Genomic DNA, 20,697 nt, shown 5'->3' with positions numbered 1-20,697 from the left:
CAAATATTCTGTTGTTGGGTGGGACAGGAGCCCTTTTAGAGTTGAAAATAAAGCGGCTGCTTTAAGAAGAGCACGTCAATTTGGAGCTGATGGCTTGGGTCACGTGGTACAAGTGGTCCTATTTGCGTCTGGTGGTGATGTCGCCGCGGTGCACTTAGGAGTGATTGGCCACGGCTGTCGCTGAGTGATGAGGCTTCGCCCTCCAATTGAGCAAGGCGGAAGTGTGGAAGACACCGTGGGATCGAGGCGAGAGTGGCGATGAGTGGTCTCAGTCGACTCTTCGGGAAGGGTGAGGCCGGGAGAGAGGAATGTGCTGGAAGGTGTTGGTGGGGGCTGGGAAGGGGAACCGTGGCAGGACTCGGCCATACGGGGAGGCGTGCGCGGGCTGCGGGGCCAGTACCGCGCTCGGCCCTGGGCAGGGGAAGAAACCGAGCAGCCCCGGCCGATGGCGGTGCTAGGCCCATCTCCGGTGCCAGAGGGACCATTGCTCTCCTCTGTCTTCCTTCCCCGCTGTCTGAGGGAAGAGCTCCGGGTCAGGGAGGGGATGTGAGTCGAGGTCATGGTAGTTGTACTGGCTCCTAATGTGTGGCTTGGGGGAGTGTAGTTTCCACCTGTGGAATCCAGTCCTTTCCAAAACGCTGATGCTGACTGAGCCAGGCATTGTGCTGGGCAAATCTGAGGTGAATAAGAAAGACTGCCTTCTTGAAGCTCATGTCTGATGAAGGAAGACAAGTACAGACAGGTATTTACAGTGTAGCATGGCAACTCAGGAGTCTGTCAGGTGGAGCAAACCTTTAACATGCTTGGCTGCTAACAGAAAGGTTGGAGGTTCCAGGCCACTCAGAAGCACCTCTGAAAAAAGGCCTGGCAATCTGCTTCTGAAAAACCAGCTATTGAAAACCCTATGGAGCGCGGTTCTACTCTGGTACAGGGGGTCGCCATGAGTCGGAATCTACTCCATGGCAACTGGTACTGGTAGCAACTCACTGGTGGCGATGTTGGTAAAGCACCAGGGAGCGTAGAAGTAGGCATTGGAGGGAGTGATCCAGAAGAGTTCCCAGAAAGTTAGGAGCTTGTCAGGTAGGGAGCTGAGGTATTTCAGGAAGCAGGAGTAGTGTACACAAAGCCAGAGGGAGGAGAAGTATGTGGTCTGTTCACGGAAGAGACTTCTGGCTGCTGGGTGAGTGAGTGTATGTGATCAAGAAGAAGGGGAAGGTAGAGGAAAGTGTGGACCTTGTACATCCTGCTAGAAAGTTTTGGGTTGTGTCCCGTAGGCAGTGGACAGTGTGGAAAGATTTTAAGCAGGAAGAGACGTTTTATATTGGGGGGAAAAATTCTTAGAAGTGTAGAAGATGAAGGAGAAAGTCAAAATCAGATTTTTTTCCTTTAGTTCCCTGTAGTTCTTTCATTTGATCCTGTGCAGTCAGGACTTTGATCATCTCCTAGGGCAGCAAGTGAACAATGATTCTAAAAAGAACACTCCATATGGAATCAAACTGACAACAGCAACTTGAAAGAGTAGATAGGAACCTTAGGGGGCAGTGAGTTTATATTAGTGGGGGAGGAACAATTGAGAAAAGGAGAGTGTGAGTGGTTGCACAGCTTGAAGAATGTAATCACTATCGCTGAAGTGTACGTGTAGAAATTATTGGTGTGTTTTGTGTATACTCTCAACAACAACAAAAGTAAAATAGGAGAATTTTTTTTTTAAGTGACAGGAAATGATTTGAAAGGCAGCTTGGATTAGCAAAAAGAATCCTGGCTTGTGACATCATACTGCCCTGTTTCGATTCCTGCTCAGTCTCTTGCTAGTTGTGATTTTGGACAAAAAATTTTAACATCTTTGAGCCTGTTTTTACATTCACAAAGTGAGGATAGTACATTCATTGTAGGGAGTCATTTAGGGATAGACAATCACACAGTAAAGTGCCAGGACAGTGCCTAGCACATACTGAGCACTCAGTGATTGGTGGCTAATGTTTTTCCTTCACACAATATGGGCCTACTCCATTGGAATCTTTAGGGAAGAAGGAGAAGGAGCCAACCCCTGAAGAGGCAATACAGAAACTAAAGGAGACAGAGAAGATACTGATCAAGAAACAGGAGTTTCTGGAACACAAGATTCAACAGGAGCTTCAGATGGCCAAGAAGCATGGGACCAAGAATAAGAGAGGTAATGTGGGGAAGGAGCAGATGGGGAGGGCTCAGGTGGGAAGCAGGTGCTTCTGGCTCCGATGCTTAGGGTGCGGGATGGGACAGCTGCCCTGCAGGCTTTGCGGAGGAAGAAAAGATTGGAACAGCAGCTGGCACAAACCGATGGGACATTATCGACCCTGGAGTTTCAGCGTGAAGCCATTGAGAATGCCACCACCAACACAGAAGTGCTTCGTGCCATGGAGTTTGCTGCCCAAGGCATGAAGAAGGCCTACCAGGACATGTGGGTACGGGGGGAGGGGAGGAAGGGCCACAGGCTCTGGGGAGAGTGGCTTGGTATCACACCTTGAACCTCAAGGCGCCTCTCAGAATGTGAATTTACAAGTATAGATGCTTATGATAGCTAGAGTCTATGCCTTTTTCCTTCCTTGCTGGCTGAGGCATTCAAGGGAGGAAAGATTATTTCTCTGATTCTTAAAGATCCTTCAGGGAAAGGAGTGCAACATATTCTCCCCAATGTGGGCTCTTAACAATTTCTCAACCCAGACATATCTCTATAATTTTCCAAGGATCTCTTCTGTCTGGTAGTCATGGGCTTACCAGTCTAAGACCACAGTCAAGAGGGCTTCATTCATGTGAAATGAGAAAGTCAGGGGTTGTTGCCTGCTTTCTTGGCTGTGTATCTTGTTCTCAGGGACATCGACAAGGTGGATGAACTGATGGCTGACATCACAGAACAACAGGAGGTGGCCCAGCAGATCTCAGATGCGATTTCTCGGGCCGTGGGCTTTGGAGATGATGTGGATGAGGTGACTGGGGATGAGGGGTCAAGGAATATCAGAGAAAGCCTGGGACCACCCAGCAGAATGCCCAATAGAAGCTCTTGGGCACAGTTTTGGGGGATAAGTCTAGAAGTGGTATGTTTTTGGAAGTAGAAGTTTCCTTCCTTCATATTGAACAGTCTTGTCAACCTATACCCAGGATGAACTGTTGGAGGAGCTAGAGGAGCTGGAGCAGGAAGAATTGTCCCGGGAGTTGCTACATGTGGGCGACAAGGAGGAAGAACCCCCAGTCGAATTGCCCAGCATACCCTCTACACATCTGCCTGCAGGGCCAGGTACCCGGGGCTGCTCTGTGGTCTGGAGGACTTGAGAGGGTGGGAGAGATGCAGGAAAGATTGTTCCACATCTGTCTTGCCTCAAAGGAGCCAGGCAGAGAAGGCTGCTGCTACAGTTGTACAGGTTGTTGACTGCGCAAGGGTGTCTGGCTGAAGGGAATGAGGACACACTGGGGAATGATGTGCTTCACTCACCAAGCTGTGCATGCTGCTTTAGGCTGCAAATGCTAGGAGAAAGGCGTTTTTTTCTAATTTGCATAAAAGTTCTATGGGAATTAGCAGCAGCCCAGCAAGTAGAAGCACCGCACCTTTAGGTTCTTTGCTGAGGAGACATAATTCAGCAGGCTCTGAGTGGTATAGTAGGAGATGGTTGGAGGTGGCTCCAGTCTTAACAGTTCTTCTTTCTTTCCCTGGGCGTCTTTGTCCCCAAAGCTCCCAAAGCAGATGAAGATGAAGAAGCACTAAAGCAGTTGACAGAGTGGATATCCTGATGAGTCTGGATTTATCTTCCTAACACCACCTTCATTGGTCTCTTTTCCTTAAGTGCCAAGTGCTGAGCTAAAGGTGCGTAGCCTTTTTAGGAGGTCCTGCTGAGGATGGTAGTGTGACCCTACCTGAGAAAGGTGTCTGTTGCCCTCCCATTCCTGGCTCAACTCTGAAGATGGATCTTGGTGTAGGGGGAGCTGCTGGGCTACGTTCTCTTTGATAATGGTTACAGTGCCCTTGCTCCCAATAAAACTGGGCAAACGGAACCTCGGCGTCTATACTGCCTTGTCTACAGCTGAAACTTTTCCCTAGTCCTTGGAGCCTTGTTTCAAGCAATTAATAGTGGGAGTAATGAAGGGGAGTTGAAACATAGAACAAATAAATGGGTTTTCCCAATTTCTTAACCTCCTTTGTTCCAGGCAGACACTGTTTCATCTTTCAAATTGGTTTGTCCTAGAGTTGCCTAGTGCTGAGGCTGAGACTACTGCCACCTGTTATCTTAGAACCATGTGGATCCTTCTTTAAATCTTTTTTCATCTCTTTCCCCCAGTCATGCCTCTGCTAACATGGCCCATGATTTACCATCCTTTTTCCTTTTGCAAAACACATTTGTCATGAAAGGAGAGTACAGAGATGGAAGGGGCAAGTGGCTTTCCTTTATTTAGAGCCTAGGGTTAATAACTTTCACCACTAGAAAGCTTGGTTTGAACTCTGCTTCTTCTGTGTCTTTGAATAATAATAGTGTGAGGGGCCCTAGCTCACTGGGATTGTTTCAGTACTAGGTAAGGTGGCATTTGGAGGGAGAAGGAACCAAGGTACTTTGCACACACTAATACCCATTTCTTTAAAAAGTGGGGTGGAGGGGGAAGCTATTCCTATGGACTATAGAGGCAGAGCCATGGCCAAAGCAGAGCAGCTGGGGCCTTTGTCCCACTACTTGAACCTTTAGAGAGCACAGAAATGTAAACTAATGAGCCTGTACTTAGCCAGAATAACGAAGCTTCCCCAAAGTGGGTGTTAATCTGAGCACACCATCCCCTTCCCCCACATGAGCCACATTGTGAATTACAGTGTCCGTATAAAGGTGTCAAGATTACTGGTTACAGGCTCTGGGCAGAAATCTACCTCTTACTCTCAGCAATGTTTACTGCTAAGATTCCCCTGAAGAACGGATGTCATTGACCCCAGCTGATGAAACTAAATCAGGATTAAATTTATTTTTCTTACAAAAGATTTTAGCCCCAGGCCCTCCTACTCTGCTCCTCTCTCATCCCCCTCCCTCAGCCATTCTCAGGTCTTGATTTCCAAAGATTGGTGGCGATTAGTGGTACTGGGAGGCTGGCACATGGTCTCAAGCAACCTGATCTCATGGGTAGGTTGCTCAGGCTGGAATTTGAGTACCCAGGGATCCTTGATGATGTCCAGGATGGTGGCACGCTTGGTAGCTTGGCGTAGCATCTGTAGGATCAGGTTCTAGGGCAGGGGAGAAAGAGGTCTTGGCTGAGCTTGCCCCCCATTGTGCCACACAGGCAATGAGTAGCTGGACCTGAGAAAGAAGCAGGACAGCCCATTACACCATTCTGGTGGAAGGGAATATGATCCTGATTTCATCCTGGAGAGCCAGGATTCTGTGCATTTAACACCCTGGAAGGGAAGGGAAGAGTTCCATGGAGGTGTCCCTTATATAATCCCCTTCAGCCCTAAAAAGATAGAGGCTGGAACCAGCTACCCACATCTAAGATTTGGAGCTCAGTGATTGACCCGTAAGCCCTCCCAACTATCACAGGCAGGGACTAGAGTATGAGATGGGTCTGGTGTGGGAAGAGCCATCTCCCAGGTTGTGAGCCCTAGGTTGGGTTTTCACCCTCCCTGTGGGTCATCCGTGAGGCCTCAGCCCTCCTGAGGGAGCCAGCACCTTGCACTCCTGGGAGATGGTGTAGTTAGATGGGAAAGTGACCTCCTTCTGAGTCTCTCTCAGCAGCTTCTTGAGATTGGTGTCATCAAAAGGCAGACGGGCAACCACTAGGGTGTAGAGGATGACACCCATGCTCCAGGTGTCAGACAGGAAAGGGTTGTAGGGCAGGCCTAGCAAGATCTCCGGGCAGGCATAAGCAAAGCTGCCACAGTAGGTCTGGCTGAGGTGGGCAAAGCAGTTCATGTTGCGATAAGAAGGGCTACTACGCACAGGCTGGTTAGGAATCACCATCTTGGCGAAGCCAAAGTCCGATATCTTCACATTCTCCCGCTTGTCCAGCAACAGGTTCTCCAACTTTAAGTCCCTACCAGCAGCAGAAAGGCTGGGCGTCAGGCTGGGGAGAGGGCTTAGTATTAGACCTGGAGCTGAAGGGTCAGAGGTTAGAGATGAGGAAAGGCAAAATGGGAGGGAGACACCATTATGAGAGTACGAGGTAGAGAGAAAAGAGAGCCCTGGAGTTGTAAGCAGAGCCCAAAGGAGAAAGGGAGGGAGAGAAACATAGTCCCAGAGGACCACTGGGCGCTCACCATTGTATTTCATACAGGATTCTGCACCCAGTGGGTACTTAATGTTTTTGACCAGATGACAAAAATAGAGTGGATGAATGGGCCTAGGTATTGAGGAGGGAGGTCAAGGGGGGAAAAAGAGGCCAGAAAATGGAAGATGTGCATAAAACCCCCTTGAGACTCCACAAAGGCCCCAGGTCTGGGTGGCAGCGCCCTCACCGGTGCACGATGCCCTTGCTGTGTAAGTAGGCGATGCCCAGGGTCACCTGGGAGAACCATTTGCCAGCAAGGGGCTCAGAGCAGGCCCCATAGCGTTGGATCCACTCAAGGACGTCACCACCCTGAGCCAGCTCCAGAATGATGTACACTCGGGATGTGGTCTCGATGGCCTGGTAGAAGTTGATGAGGTTCTTGTGCCGTAGGACCTTCATTATCTGAACCAGGAAGAGGGCTCCATCAATCCTGGGAAGGGAGAATTGGCCGCACTCCCAGCCCTTTTCTACCCTCCCACTGCGACTTAGAACTTTGGAAGAGAATTTTGTGAACCCAAGAGAACTGGTAGACAAGTGCCTGGTGGCTTGTAGGTAAACCCTGTGTTTTGCAGTTTTACTATTTGAGGGGCTGGAGGTGAATGGATGGGTGGGAAAGATGCCAAATTTTCACATCAAGGAATTTTCCTAGCTGCATAGTGAGATGGTCAGTTCTGGTTTGGGGATTTCTGGTCCCACTCTCTCCTAGCCATATCCCTCCTGAGAGAAGCCTTAAGCAGCTTGGTACCCAGCTCCAGTTCCCTCTTCCAGCCCCCTTTCTGACCTGTATCTCACGGGGCAGGAATTTGTTAAGATAGTCTTCAGAGGCCTTCTTCTTTGAGATGATTTTGACAGCCACCATGACCTTCTGCTTTGTGTAGTAAGCCTCATACACCGTTCCATAGGAGCCATTGCCAATGACCTTGCCCACCTCATAACCATACTCCTCCATGACAGAGCGGTAGGCTGTGGTGGGTGGTGGGCCCTCCAGAGTGTCTCCCTTCCCCATGGTGTTGGACTTGTTGAGAGAGGGAGCTTTGCCACCTGGAAGCCTCCTGTCTGCTCAGAGGCCTACACCTTGAGCTGCTGAGGGCTAGGGCACCCAAAGTGAAGCAGATCTCTAAATCTTTACTTATGAAGTCACCCAAGCCTGGAATGCTGGGCTCAGCTCTCCACTAGGAACTTGGAGGGAGAAAGAAAGGGGTTCTTTTTCTCTCCGTTGGCTGTTGTTATTTCCTCCTCCTGGTTACAGAATTCCCCAAGGTCCCACATTCCACACATCACAATTCACCTTCTAGTCACCATTGGTAACAAAGCATGAGAATGAAGTGCAGTATGGAACATGTTCATTCCTGGAGGCACATTCCATCATCTGGTGAGACTTCCCCCATAGATCAAGACCCTTCATTCGTATGTTCATTGAACACCTACTATGTGCCAGGCAGTGTGTGGAGTACTGGGATAAAATAACTAATCAAGCTAATAGAGACCCTATGCTCCTAGAGTTTATAATCTAGCGTGAGTGTGTTATAGAGAATTTCAAGGTCTGATGGAAGCCTGTTCTAAGGACTCTAACCTTGAAATGCATTCTATCTTGACTCCCATGACCCTGAATTCTTTCGTTTTTCTCCCATCCCTCTGGTCATTTCTGTTTTCACAGGAGGCTCATCTTCCACCATCCAGCCCTTAATTATATCCCTGAGGGTCCTATCACAGACCTTCTTTTCTCAGAAATTCAAATCTCCCTTAAGGAACACACTCACCCCAAGGCTTTTATGACTGCTTTTATGCTGACTGTTCCCAATCTCCATCTCTGTCCCACATATCTGTAGAGTTCCAGATCCAGCATCCAAAGCTCACTGGACATCATGTGGACATGTCTCCCCCAGGCACCTTAAACTCATCCTGTCCAAAACTGAACTTATTTTCTTCCCCCAGACTTCTCCTTTCTGTAATTTAGTTGTCCCTGATTAAGACATTGGAGTGTCATCTCAGACCCTTCCCTTTGCCTCAGCCTCCACATCCAATCTGTCACCCAATCCTGTCTCTTCTATCTCCCAATTATCTCTTTAAGAATACATTCATGAATGAAACAGGACCCATACCTCACACCATGCACAAAAAACTAACTCCAAGTGGATCAAAGACCTAAAGGTAAAGACTAAAACGATAAAGATCATGGAAGAAAAAATAGGGACAACGTTAGGAACCCTAATACAAGGCATAAACAGAATACAAAACATTACCAAAAATGACGAAGAGAAACCAGATAACTGGGAGCTCCTAAAAATCAAACACCTATGCTCATCCAAAGACTTCACCAAAAGAGTAAAAAGACCACCTACAGATTGGGAAAAAAATTTTCAGCTATGACATCTCCGACCAGCACCTGATCTCTAAAATCTATATGATTCTGTTAAAACTCAACCACAAAAAGACAAACAACCCAATCAAGAAGTGGGCAAAGGATATGAACACGCGCTTCACTAAAGAAGATATTCAGGTAGCTAACAGATACATGAGAAAATCCTTTCGATCATTAGCCATTAGAGAAATGCAAATTAAAACTACGATGAGATTCCATCTCACTCCAACAAGGCTGGCATTAATCCAAAAAACACAAAATAATAAATGTTGGAGAGGCTGCGGAGAGATTGGAACTCTTATACACTGCTGGTGGGAATGTCAAATGGTACAACCACTTTGGAAATCTATCTGGCCTTTTCTTAAAAAGTTAGAACTACCATACAACCCAGAAATCCCACTCCTCGGCATATACCCTAGAGAAATAAGAGCCTTTACACGAACAGATAAATGCACACCCGTGTTTATTGCAGCTCTGTTTACAATAGCAAAAACATAGAAGCAACCAAGGTGTCCATCAATAGAGGAATGGTTAAATAAATTACGGTATATTCACACAATGGAATACTACGCATCGATAAAGAACAGTGACGAATCTGTGAAACATTTCATAACATGGAGGAACCTGGAAGGCGTTATGCTGAGTGAAATTAGTCAGAGGCAAAAGGACAAATATTGTATAAGACCACTATTATAAGATCTTGAGAAATAGTATAAACTGAGAAGAACACACTTTTGTGGTTACGAGGAGGGGAGGGAAGGAGGGAGGGAGAGGGTTATTTCCTGATTAGTTAGTAGATAAGAACTACTTTAGGTGAAGGGAAGAATACTCAATACACGGAAAGTCAGCTCAACTGGACTGGACCAAAAGCAAAGAAGTTTCCTGGATAAACTGAATGAAGGTCAGCGGAGCAAGGGCGGGGGTTTGGGGACTATGGCTTAAGGGGGCTTCTAAGTCAATTTCCAAAATAATTCTATTATGAAAACATTCTGCACCCCACTTTGAAGTGTGGCGTCTGGGGTCTTAAATGCTAACAAGCGGCCATCTAAGATGCATTAATTGGTCTCAACCCACCTGGATCAAAGGAGAATGAAGAACACTGAGGTCACAGGATAACTGTGAGCCCGAGAGACAGAAAGGGCCACATGAACCAGAGACTTACATCATCCTGAGACCAGAAGAACTAGTTGGCACCTGGCCACAACCGATGACTGCCCTGACAGGGAGCACAACAGAGAACCCCTGAGGGAGCAGGAGATTAGTGGGATGCAGACCCCAAATTCTCATAAAAAGACCAGACTTAATGGTCTGACTGAGACTAGAAGAATCCCGGCAGTCATGGTCCCCAAACCTTCTGTTGGCCGAGGACAGGAACCATTCCCGAAGACAACTCATCAGACATGGAACGGACTGGACAATGGGTTGGAGAGAGATGCTGATGAAGAGTGAGCTATTTGTATCAGGTGGACACTTGAGATTGTGTTGGCATCTCCTGTCTGGAGGGGAGATGGGAGGGTAGAGAGGCTTAGAAACTGGCAAAACCTTCACGAAAGGAGAGACTGGAAGGAGGGAGCGGGCTGACTCAGTAGGAGGAGAGTAAGTGGGAGTATGGAGTAAGGTGTGTATAAGCTTATATGTGACAGACTGACGATTTGTAAACTTAAAGCACAATAAAAATTATTAAAAAAAAAAATACATTCATGGACAGCTGTGCAAGCCCACTGCCACTACCTTGGTTCAAGCCTCCATCATTTCTAATGCTCTAGCAAGTCTCCTGATCCTCTCCAGTCTATTCACCCTGAATTCCAAAGAATAAACCTGATTTTATTCCCATTTAAAGCAATTCAGTTGTCTCTCCATTCTTTTCAGGATCAAGTCCGAATTTTCTTGGATATGGCCAAGATCTGACCATACTTACCTCTCCAATTTTATGTTTTAACACACACAATGCTGCAGCCAAACTGAATTGCTTTTCCTTCTTTGTTCCCTTCATTTTAGCCCCTCTGTTCTCCTGGCACACTCCTACTCATCCTTCAGGACTTAGCAGTTGTCTCAAGGAAGCTTTACTGATTGCTTGTGGTGTGGTAGATCACTTTTATATGGCCTTCCTTGCTATGGTCTTGTAACTCCCATCAAATGATTGGGTAGGTGCAAATAAGGTGCTTGTGGTCCACCAAGGAAATTGGACAGCTTGCAAATAATGTGCATGGCACCCTTGTGTGGGTAGAACCATGCAGATAAGGTGTATGGAACCCTAATGAGGGGGTTGGTCAGCTTTGCCATCCCGCTAGGCTTAAAATGAGCCATCCCAGAGGCAGAAAGAGGGCGGGCCGGGGCGGGGGGGGGGGGGGGACTGACTACCATCCTCCTAGACCCAGGAGACAGAACTGTAACACTGGAGACAGCACAAGACAGTGAGAAGCAGCAGCAAGTGTGGCAGAGAACCAGCAGCAGTGCAGTAAGCTGCCCAGCCCACAAAAACAGCTGAGCGCCTTTGGCCAGGAGGCTTGCTGGCAGTGTAGGGGTACCTGTGGACACTTATCAGTGGAGCTAAAGAGCTTTCTAACACTTGCCCAAGCATGGCAAAGGCCAGGCTGAGAGGCTGAGGAGCACGGCTGGGAAGCTGTCCTGACCAAAGAACTGTATCCCGAGTCATTCCTGAACCTGAATTATAACCTGGTACTTCCCTCATAAACCCGTGAGTATTGTCTGAGTTTTGTCAGGCCATTGCAATGAATTATCAAACCCAGCAGAGAAGTAGAGAGTGCTATGGGAGGGATGGCTGGTTTCAGAATGGGTAAAGAGATTGAAGAGAGGAGGTACGTCTGACCCCTGTCTCATAGGAATCAGCCTTGGGCTGTTGATGTGATGAGTCTCCTTCCCCTTTGTGAAGTTAGACGAGAAGGCCAGATGATGTCCCCACACCATGTCATTTTTACATTGCTCAAGCCCAAGTTAAATGTTCTTCCCTCCTGGGTGCTCCCAAGCCCCAATACTTTGTTACAGCACCTAACGCAGTGTCCGTAATTGCTTTTCTTGCTTGCATCTCCTACTAGGCTATAAGGGGAGGCTGACTGCCAGAAGGTGCAGGCAGAGGTTGTGAAGTTGTGGAGAAGGAAGAGAGCTGATTTTGAAAAAGCAAGATCACTGGGCAGCATTGAGGACCCAACTGAGGTTGAAGGGAACAACTTCTAGATATGTATCAGCATAGTATTGAGATTCTTTTAGCATCTGGGTTATAGTTGCTTGAATATTGACAGCTGAAGTGACCCAAGATTAGGATTTTGCTTGACAGCTGCAATGAAAGAATAGAAGAGAGGCATCAAGAACACAGACAAAAACATGGTCGAAACAAAGGAATATGGAATCTAAACTGCAAAAAAAAAAAAAAAAAACTGCATAGATAAGGGAAAACAAGCTAGAAAAAGGCCAAGGAGAAGAGAAGCTGCAGGTCTCAGTGAAATGAAGAACAAGTTTAGTGGAAATAGCAAAGTGAGAAAGACAGAGAGGGAATTTGATACTTTTTTTTTGGTGGACAGAGGAAAGAACAAGGGGAAGAATCCAACACTTATATGCACATCCACCATTGTTGTTGATGTTGTTAGGTGCCTACAAGTTGGTTGTGACTCATAGCAACCCTACATACAATAGAACGAAACACTGCCCGGTCCTGTGCCGTCCTCCCAAACGTTGATATGTTTGAGCCCACTGTTACAGCCACTGTGTAAATCCATCTCATTGAGGGTCTTCCTCTTTTTCAACGACCTTCTACTTTACCAAGCATGATGTCCTTCTCCAGGGACTGGTCCCGCCTGATAACATGTCTGAAGTACGTGAGACAAAGCCTCATCATCCTTGCTTCTAAGGAGCACTCTAGCTATACTTCTTCCAAGACAGATTTGTCTGCTCTTCTGGCAGTCCATGGTATATTTAACACTCTTCGCCCACATCCTAATTCAAATGCATCCACCATTACCTGCCCACAAAACAAAACAACTCCAAAAACAGATCTGTACCACAGACTACTAGCAAATCCTTATTTACTGCCAGTCTGACCCTACTGACAGCATGGTTTCAAAGTCCTAGTGTTGGAAACAAGATCTACTTCCTCAATCTAGCAAGATGGGCAGTTGTCCAGGGCACACCGTGGCAAGGAGGCCCAGTCAGTTCTGCTAGTTTTGTGCTCCTACAAGCTGGCCCTACTTGCAGATTGGTACCTTGGTAGCAACTCTCTTCTGTCATGTACAGGATGTGTGTGTATATATGTAAAACCAGCTCATTCGAGGAATATGTATTAAGCTGCTCCTATATACAAAACACTGCTAGGCCCTGAAGATACAAGATGGATAAATTACATTCTCCCCGGAAGGCATTGGTGCCATAGTTGTTAAGAGCTTGGCCGCTAACCAAAAAGTTGGCAGTTCAAATCCACCAGGCACCCCTTGGAAACTCTATGGGGCAGTTCTACTCTGTCCTATAGGGTCACTATGAGTCGGAATGGATTTGACAGTCTGGGCAGAAGGAACAATATGAGGCTTACAGGCTTGAGAGAACGTGACATTCAGGGAACTTTAAGATTTCAATTTGAATACAAGACAGGGTTCCAGGAGAACGTACCTGGAGAATTAGGATTCTGGTGTGACAGACTTCATATGCCAAGCTATTTTGACTTTATCCTATCTACTCATGGTCTTAACTTTTGGTGTGCATCAAAATCAGAGCTTGTTAAAAAAAAAATACTGATGCCCAGGCACCTCCTCTTCTGAGATTCTGACTTGGTAGAACCTAGGTATTTTTGTTTTAAATAAACTTCTAGCTGAATCTCAGGCATACCACCGTTTGAGAACAACTGTTGCATGCAATAGGAAACTTTTAAGATTTAAATAAATCAGTGTATCTAGCAGCAGTATGGAAAATGGACACAAGGGAGAAGCGAGCAGAAGACTTAACAAAGTAGCTGTCACAGTAATTTATGGCAGAGTGGATGGGGCCTGGAAACCCTGGCGTAGTGGTTAAGTGCTACAGCAGTTAAATCCGCCAGGCGCTCTTTGGAAACGCTGTGGGGCAGTTCTACTCTGTCCTATAGGATCGCTACGAGTCACAATCGACTCGACGGCACTGGGTTTGGTTTTTGGGTTTTGGATGGGGCCTGAACCAAGTGAGCAGTGGAGGCCAAACATTTGGAAGATATTCAAGAAATAAGTGAATGGAAGCTTGGTGGCATTGATTTGAAGGGTAGGTGCTAAGAAAGAGACCCAAGTTTCTGGCTTTAGGGACCAAGTGATTGTCAGTTCAACATGATTCCAAAGCCCCTCTAAGTTACTTTTCTAATTGCAAAATTAATTGATTGGCTAAAAAACTCAACCCCCTACTTCCTGCAACCTCATCTATGTCTGCAGAGAGAAGGGCTGGGTCAGAAAGGGCAAGAACCACAGAAGTGGGTAGAAATGAAGGACTTTTTAGGTCAGAAGCCTCCTGTGGTTTTGCACTGTACTTCTTCCCTTGGGGAGAAACCCAAAACCAAACCCGCTGCCACAGAGTCAGTTCCAACACTATAGGACAAAGTAGGACTTCCCTATGGGGTTTCCAAAAGTGTAAATCTTTATGGAAGCAGACTGCCACATCTTTCTCCAGCAATCCGCCCACCTTTTGGTTAGCAACGCAGCGCTTAACCACTGCGCCACCAGGGCTCCTTCCCTTGGAAAGAGGAAAGCTTAAGTCGGCTTCTTTACACTTTGCTCCCAGGTGGCCACAGGCAAGTCACTGCCTCTGGGTCTGATCTCCAGAGGAACTCCGTCCCTGATGGCAGATCCTCCTTAAATTAGCTAAGACAAACAAGGATAAATTTTTTCAATATACTCTGCAGTACAAAAGTGAGACGCTCAAACACATACACGTAAATAACAAAAGCTCTGAAAGATACAAATGGACGGCAAGGTCCTTTACCTCCAATTTGCAATTACTCTGTCAGGCTGCCCAACTCACGGGATTACGGGGCAGAAACCCTGTCTCTCTGCGTGCCTCAGCACCAGATCAGGCCCAGGCTCGCTTATCGTCGGGCACGGAATGGTCACGGTAGGGAATGGGAGGCCTCCAGTACAGCTCCGGGAAAACACTTTTATTTATTTTCGGCTGGGGACACCCATGACGGGTGGGAGTGGTGTGAGGCGAGGCTCAGACTCCAGGATCCTTGCAGAGCGACGCCCCAAGCTCACCCCGGCCCGGGTTGGGGGCCATGGACCGCCTCTCAGGGTTCGGCCTCCGCGACCTGCGGCGAGTCCCACAGGTTCTGCCGGCAGACGCACCGGGCACGCACTAGGTGCGGGACCAGCCACCCGCCCGTCCTCCGTCTCCCAAGCCGTCGCTGGGCGTGCGCGACTGGCACCGCTTTTAGGCCAGAAGGCGGGCGCTCCCGACTCGGACCCCGCCCCCGGACACCGGCCGCGTAAGGTTCCAACGGCCGAGTTAGGCTCCGGGAAAGGAGCTTTCCGCCCGGCTGAGGCCCCGCCGATGAGGGCGGAAGTGGTAAGACTGACGTGTCCTGTGCTGTTCTTCTGAGCGCCGGGAGGACTCCCCGCCGGGGCCGGGCTAGCCGAGGTTTGCGGGGCCCCCAGAGCTGGGCCGGGTCTCCGGCCGTAGAAAGCTTCATTGGAGAGCCCTTGGCCAAGCTGAGTTTGGCGTCTCTTGTGAGGTAGCCACAGCCCCCGCCATCAGGCACAACAGCAGGCAACCCTGTGGAGGTCGGTGGTCAGGTCCTCTCCGGCCCACAGCTACCGCACCGCTCGGGGGGACACCCCGGCAGAAGCCCAAAGGCAGCTACGGGGCCGCTGGCGCCGCCTCGGCCAGCCCTTCCCGAGCGGTGAGGACCCCGGGGCCGTGGCGGACAGGCACCTGAGGCGCGAGGCTGCGTGGCGTTGCCATGGGAACGGGCTGGGGCGCGCGGTCTAGACCCCGGCGGGTGGGCCGCAGAAAGACGGAACATCGGGTGGAGCGGATAGAAAGACGCGATGTGGTGTGGGGTGTCGGGATATGGCCTCCGGAGGGAAGGTCACAGAGGCCAATGAGAGGAAGTGGAGCCAATAGGTGTCAATTCGACGAACCTGACCTGGGTCGTCATGAGTTGATTCCCGGTTTCCATAACCGCAGGACTCCCCCAAACAGGTCCAGCTGCCTTAAGGATGACAATCCTAGGGCACCCTCGAAGTTGGAACTGCCGGTGGTTGCCAGTCCTGCTGCTGCTGCTGGGCACAGGCCGTGGGCCAGGGGTGGAAGGCGTGACACACTACAAGACCGGCGACCCCGTCATTTTGTATGTCAACAAAGTGGGACCCTACCATAATCCCCAGGAGACTTACCACTACTATCAGCTTCCAGTGTGCTGTCCTGAGAAGATTCGTCACAAAAGCCTTAGCCTGGGTGAAGTGCTGGATGGGGATCGCATGGCCGAGTCTTTGTATGAGATCCGCTTTCGGGAGAATGTGGAGAAGCGGATTCTGTGCCACATGCAGCTCAGTTCTGCACAGGTCAGCCTGTCCACATGGCTGTCACTCAGCCCTTCGCCCCAGGTGTTTCACACAGGTTTTCAGAGTGCATTTATGGTTTCCAGATAACCTTTATGGAAATTACCTGACCTGACTCTAACTACAACCCTGAGTGTGGCGGGCAGGGCACTCTAGTATTATTCAAGTTCAGTTGACAAAGAAACTGAGTGGGAACTTAGAAGTGACTTTTTCAGGATTACATGAATAGTGAGTTGCAGGGCTGATATTAGAGCCCAGGGCTCCTGACTCCAAGCTTTTCTGTTGGTAATAAGGTCCCAACTATCAGTCCTCCATAATTCTGTTTCCTTCCATACCCAACTCTCAGCTCGTTCTTGACTGGCTACTTTTTTTCTCTACTTAACCTTCCTCTACTGTGCTTTTTCTTTAATAAATCTTATCTCAGGACAGTTTCCTTTAGTTCACTCCAGATCTTCTTACACTTTGCTTCTTCTCTTTTTGGAGAACTCCAACACGCTGGACCAGGTATGAGATGATAGGGCCTGATCCAGTGGTCCTCAAGGGGAACAATTTTGTCCCCCAAAGGACATATGGCAATGCTTAGAGGCATCTTTGTTACACTGGAGGGTGCTACTGGCATTTTGTGGGAAGAGGCCAGGAATGCTGCATCCTACAGTGGACTGGATAACCGCCACAACAAAGAATTATCTGGCCCAAAATATCAGTAGTGCCGAACAACCTGGGAAAACCCTGCTCTAAACCTACCCCTGGGGAGGCCTTGTCTGACTGACTTCTGACTTACTCTTTGTAGGTAGAACAGCTGCGCCAGGCCATTGAGGAACTGTACTACTTTGAATTTGTGATAGACGACTTGCCAATCCGTGGCTTTGTGGGCTACATGGAGGAGAGCGGCTTCCTGCCACACAGCCACAAGATAGGACTCTGGACCCATCTGGACTTCCACCTAGAATTCCATAGGGATCAAATTATATCTGCCAATGTCTCAGTGCGGGACGTCAAGCCCCACAGCTTGGATGGGCTGCAGCCTGACAACTTTCTAGGTCTCACCCACACTTACAGTGTGCACTGGTCAGAGACTTCAGTGGAGCATCGGAGTGACAGGCGCCGTGGTGATGATGGTGGTTTCTTTCCTCGGACACTGGAAATCCATTGGTTGTCCATCATCAACTCCATGGTGCTTGTGTTTTTACTGGTGGGTTTTGTGGCTGTCATTCTCATGCGTGTGCTTCGTAATGACCTGGCTCGCTACAACCTGGATGAGGAGACAACCTCTGGAGGTTCTGGTGATGACTTTGACCAGGGTGACAATGGCTGGAAAATTATCCATACAGATGTCTTCCGCTTCCCTCCATACCGTGGTCTGCTCTGTGCTGTGCTTGGCGTGGGTGCCCAGTTCCTGGCCCTTGGCACTGGTGAGGTGATACGAATTAACCAGGGATTTCTCGCAAGGGGTAGAACTAGGTAGGTAGCTTGTTCTAAAAAGGCCTGTGGATCTTGTCTTCTACCCAAGGTGAGAGGCAGACCTGAGGAATGGAGTGGCTCCAGTGAGGATATGTATATTCTATTGTGGATTTTCTGGATAACAGAGTTGGGGGAGATTGTTTTGCTGGAAGCCCTGGGTCTGGGAGAAAGGGGGCTGATTCCCCTGTGCTAGAAGAGGGATAGGTGAGACCTAACACAGCCTTTCTACTACCACCCTGCAGGCATTATTGTCATGGCACTGCTGGGCATGTTCAATGTGCATCGTCATGGGGCCATTAATTCGGCAGCCATCTTGTTGTACGCCCTGACCTGCTGCATCTCTGGCTACGTGTCCAGCCACTTCTACCGGCAGATTGGAGGCGAGCGTTGGGTGTGGAACATCATTCTCACCACCAGTCTCTTCTCTGGTGAGGACTTCCCTTTCCCGCTGATGGGCCAGCCTGGACTTAGGAATTTGGAGCACATTATGGAACATGAGATAGAGTCAGAGTGAAGCTTTAAGGGAATGAAGATAGGCAAAAGAAACACAATAAGAAAACTGTCCAAAAGACAAGGATGTATTTTTTTTTAATAATTAAAAATTAAGCCCTTAAAATTATCTAGCCATTGTACTAAGTGCTGTACATTTTTTTATCACAATAACTGTATGAAGTAGATAATACTGTCCCCATTTTACAGATGAGGAAATTGAACTTTAGGCTGCCCAAGATTATACTCCTAAAAAATAATAAAACCAGGTTTTAAAAAAAAAATTTTTAGACCCTGGCAATTTGACTCCAGAGCCTGTATTCTCAACCACAATGCTAAAATAACTCCCTTGAACTTGATACCTTCTCCCCCTCTTTTTTAACTTTGTAGGAGGGTAACCCCACTGCAGCCTTTCAAACCAGATTTCCCTTTCAAAGGCATTCAGAACCTGTCTTGTTCTCAATCCTAAGTGTCTGATTTATATCCCATCACATTTATATGTGAACCAGGGCTTTCTGAAAACAGGGCCTTAATCCAAAAGAATATCTCATGCTGGGAACCAAAAAAGGCTGGCAGTTAGAATCCACCAGACGCTCCTTGGAAATTCTATGGGGCAGTTCTACCCTGTCCTATAGGATCACTATAAGTTGGAATCAACTTGATGGCCTGCCACTGCCCACTGCCGTCGAGTGGATTCCAACTCATAGCGACCCAATAGGGCAGAGTAGAACTGCCCCATAGAGTTTCCAAGGAGCACCTGGCGGATTCAAACTGCTGACCTGTTGGTTAGCAGCCGTAGCACTTAACCACTACACTACCAGGGTTTCCAACCTGATGGCAGTGGGTTTTTTTTTTTTTTTTTTTGGAGCAGGTGGGTTTTGTGTCACTCTTGGATCATTATGTAGTAGCTACCTTGATCCTTGACACTGGTTAGGAGAGTGGGACATGGGCAGGTGCAGGTGAGGATAGGGGGCTCTGCATGGATGTCCAGGTGCTCAGGTCTGTCGTTAGAGTGGCAGGTTGCTTCACCCCATCTCCTCCCAGTCCGATCTGAGTGGGTGCCACCAGGGATGCAGCTCCTAGTGGTGACCCTCCCTCCGGGGACACATCCCTGCAGTGCCTTTCTTCGTGACATGGAGTGTGGTGAACTCGGTGCATTGGGCCAATGGTTCAACACAGGCGTTGCCAGCCACCACCATCCTGCTGCTTCTGACGGTTTGGCTGCTGGTGGGCTTTCCCCTCACTGTCATTGGAGGCATCTTCGGGAAGAACAACACTAGCCCCTTTGATGCACCTTGTCGCACCAAGAACATCGCCCGAGAGATCCCACCCCAGCCCTGGTACAAGTCTACTCTCGTCCACATGACTGTTGGAGGCTTCCTGCCTTTCAGGTATCCTTCCTGTATTCCGTGGCCATCACTTTCAGGTCCCTGACCTTGACTTTTCCTTTCCCCACCCACCCTGTACCCTAACCCAATTCAGTGATAGTGTCTGGTTCAGCGGTAACATTAAGAAGCCACTACATGATTCCTCCTATTCCCAAGAAGGACTGAACTTGAATCAGTTATGTGGGTGTTATCACTTTTAAAGCTCTCCAGAGACATTGCTCCCTTCACCATCTTCCTGGTTTCTGATTTTAGTGTCTACAAGCGTCATGTGGGGCTTAAAGCCCATTATTCATTGATTACTCAATCAACTTGCTGGTACCTCTTTGTAGGAGGCAGATGATACAGTGGAAAAGAAGACAAGATCCCTGCTCTCAATCTACTGTTCTTGAAATGACAGCAGCTACTTATAAGCAAGAGCAGCCAGGGCATCAGGGACAGGGAGCAGATCCACTTTCCACAGTGACCTGGCAACACGGGAGGGTGGGGCTGCATTATGGCCAGACCACTGTGCTGGCAGCGCATAGCCCTTCAATGCGGTGTATCGTTTCTTCTCTCTACAGTGCCATCTCTGTGGAGTTGTACTACATCTTTGCCACAGTCTGGGGTCGGGAGCAATATACACTGTATGGCATCCTCTTCTTCGTCTTCGCCATCCTGCTGAGTGTGGGGGCCTGCATCTCCATTGCGCTCACCTACTTCCAGTTGTCCGGAGAGGATTATCGCTGGTGGTGGCGATCTGTGCTGAGTGTTGGCTCCACCGGACTCTTCATCTTCCTCTACTCGGTTTTCTACTATGCTCGTCGCTCCAACATGTCAGGGGCAGTGCAGACAGTAGAGTTCTTTGGCTACTCCTTACTCACTGGTTACGTCTTTTTCCTCATGCTGGGCACCATCTCTTTTTTTTCTTCCCTAAAGTTCATCCGGTATATCTATGTTAACCTCAAGATGGACTGAGTTCTGGGCGGTAGAGCTACTGCTCTTTTAAGCCCTTTCTTCATACCCCGTTGATCCCTCCCACCAGCTTCTCTTCCCATTGAGTGACTGAATTGTGATGGCACTGCCTTCTCCTTTGCCCTCTGGCCTTCCCTTCCCCAGAAAGGGCCTGGAAATTATAAATCTCTATTATGAGGAGTATATATTTGGACTTTTTAAGTTGCCTTTTTAAGTTGTTTTGGTCCCAATTTTTCTTTTTATAAATATCGAAATA

The 20,697-nt window shown here is 48.4% G+C and overlaps 3 protein-coding genes and 1 long non-coding RNA gene across 6 annotated transcripts; 2 read left to right on the top strand and 2 right to left on the bottom strand.

The window, feature by feature from the left end:
• Positions 1–178: 178 nt before the first annotated feature.
• On the top strand, positions 179–4,023 carry CHMP4A (charged multivesicular body protein 4A). Its single transcript, XM_003420963.4, has 6 exons — positions 179–289; positions 2,024–2,173; positions 2,260–2,437; positions 2,849–2,963; positions 3,136–3,271; positions 3,704–4,023. The coding sequence occupies exons 1-6, from the start codon at positions 259–261 to the stop codon at positions 3,760–3,762; spliced, it is 669 nt and encodes a 222-aa protein (XP_003421011.1). The 5' UTR covers positions 179–258; the 3' UTR covers positions 3,763–4,023.
• A 96-nt stretch (positions 4,024–4,119) lies between these two features.
• On the bottom strand, positions 4,120–10,953 carry TSSK4 (testis specific serine kinase 4). Its single transcript, XM_010600539.3, has 4 exons — positions 7,052–10,953; positions 6,458–6,672; positions 5,673–6,066; positions 4,120–5,230 (listed from the first exon to the last, which is right to left on the bottom strand). The coding sequence occupies exons 1-4, from the start codon at positions 7,274–7,276 to the stop codon at positions 5,048–5,050; spliced, it is 1,017 nt and encodes a 338-aa protein (XP_010598841.1). The 5' UTR covers positions 7,277–10,953; the 3' UTR covers positions 4,120–5,047.
• Positions 10,954–14,351: 3,398 nt separating this feature from the next.
• LOC135232600 (uncharacterized) lies at positions 14,352–15,238 on the bottom strand. The gene is made up of 2 exons (XR_010323144.1): positions 14,579–15,238; positions 14,352–14,457 (listed from the first exon to the last, which is right to left on the bottom strand). It is a non-coding gene; the product is annotated as an uncharacterized LOC135232600 (long non-coding RNA).
• On the top strand, positions 15,212–20,678 carry TM9SF1 (transmembrane 9 superfamily member 1). Of its 3 annotated transcripts, none has more exons than XM_010600537.3 (6): positions 15,212–15,323; positions 15,794–16,155; positions 16,943–17,564; positions 17,856–18,041; positions 19,220–19,493; positions 20,051–20,678. In XM_010600537.3, exons 2-6 carry the CDS (start codon positions 15,811–15,813, stop codon positions 20,442–20,444), a joined length of 1,821 nt encoding a protein of 606 aa, XP_010598839.1. In that variant the 5' UTR covers positions 15,212–15,323; positions 15,794–15,810; the 3' UTR covers positions 20,445–20,678. The 3 variants fall into 3 exon arrangements, with proteins under 3 accessions (XP_010598839.1, XP_003421009.1, XP_010598838.1); XM_003420961.4 differs by lacking the exon at positions 15,212–15,323 and adding an exon at positions 15,352–15,491; XM_010600536.3 differs by lacking the exon at positions 15,212–15,323 and adding an exon at positions 15,352–15,491 and having other exon boundaries at positions 15,779–16,155.
• The last annotated feature ends 19 nt before the right edge of the window (positions 20,679–20,697 follow it).

This window comes from Loxodonta africana, chromosome 10 (assembly GCF_030014295.1).
Source record: "Loxodonta africana isolate mLoxAfr1 chromosome 10, mLoxAfr1.hap2, whole genome shotgun sequence".
NCBI classification, from domain to species: Eukaryota; Metazoa; Chordata; class Mammalia; order Proboscidea; family Elephantidae; genus Loxodonta; species Loxodonta africana.
This window is presented reverse-complemented; position numbering and strand designations above follow the sequence as displayed.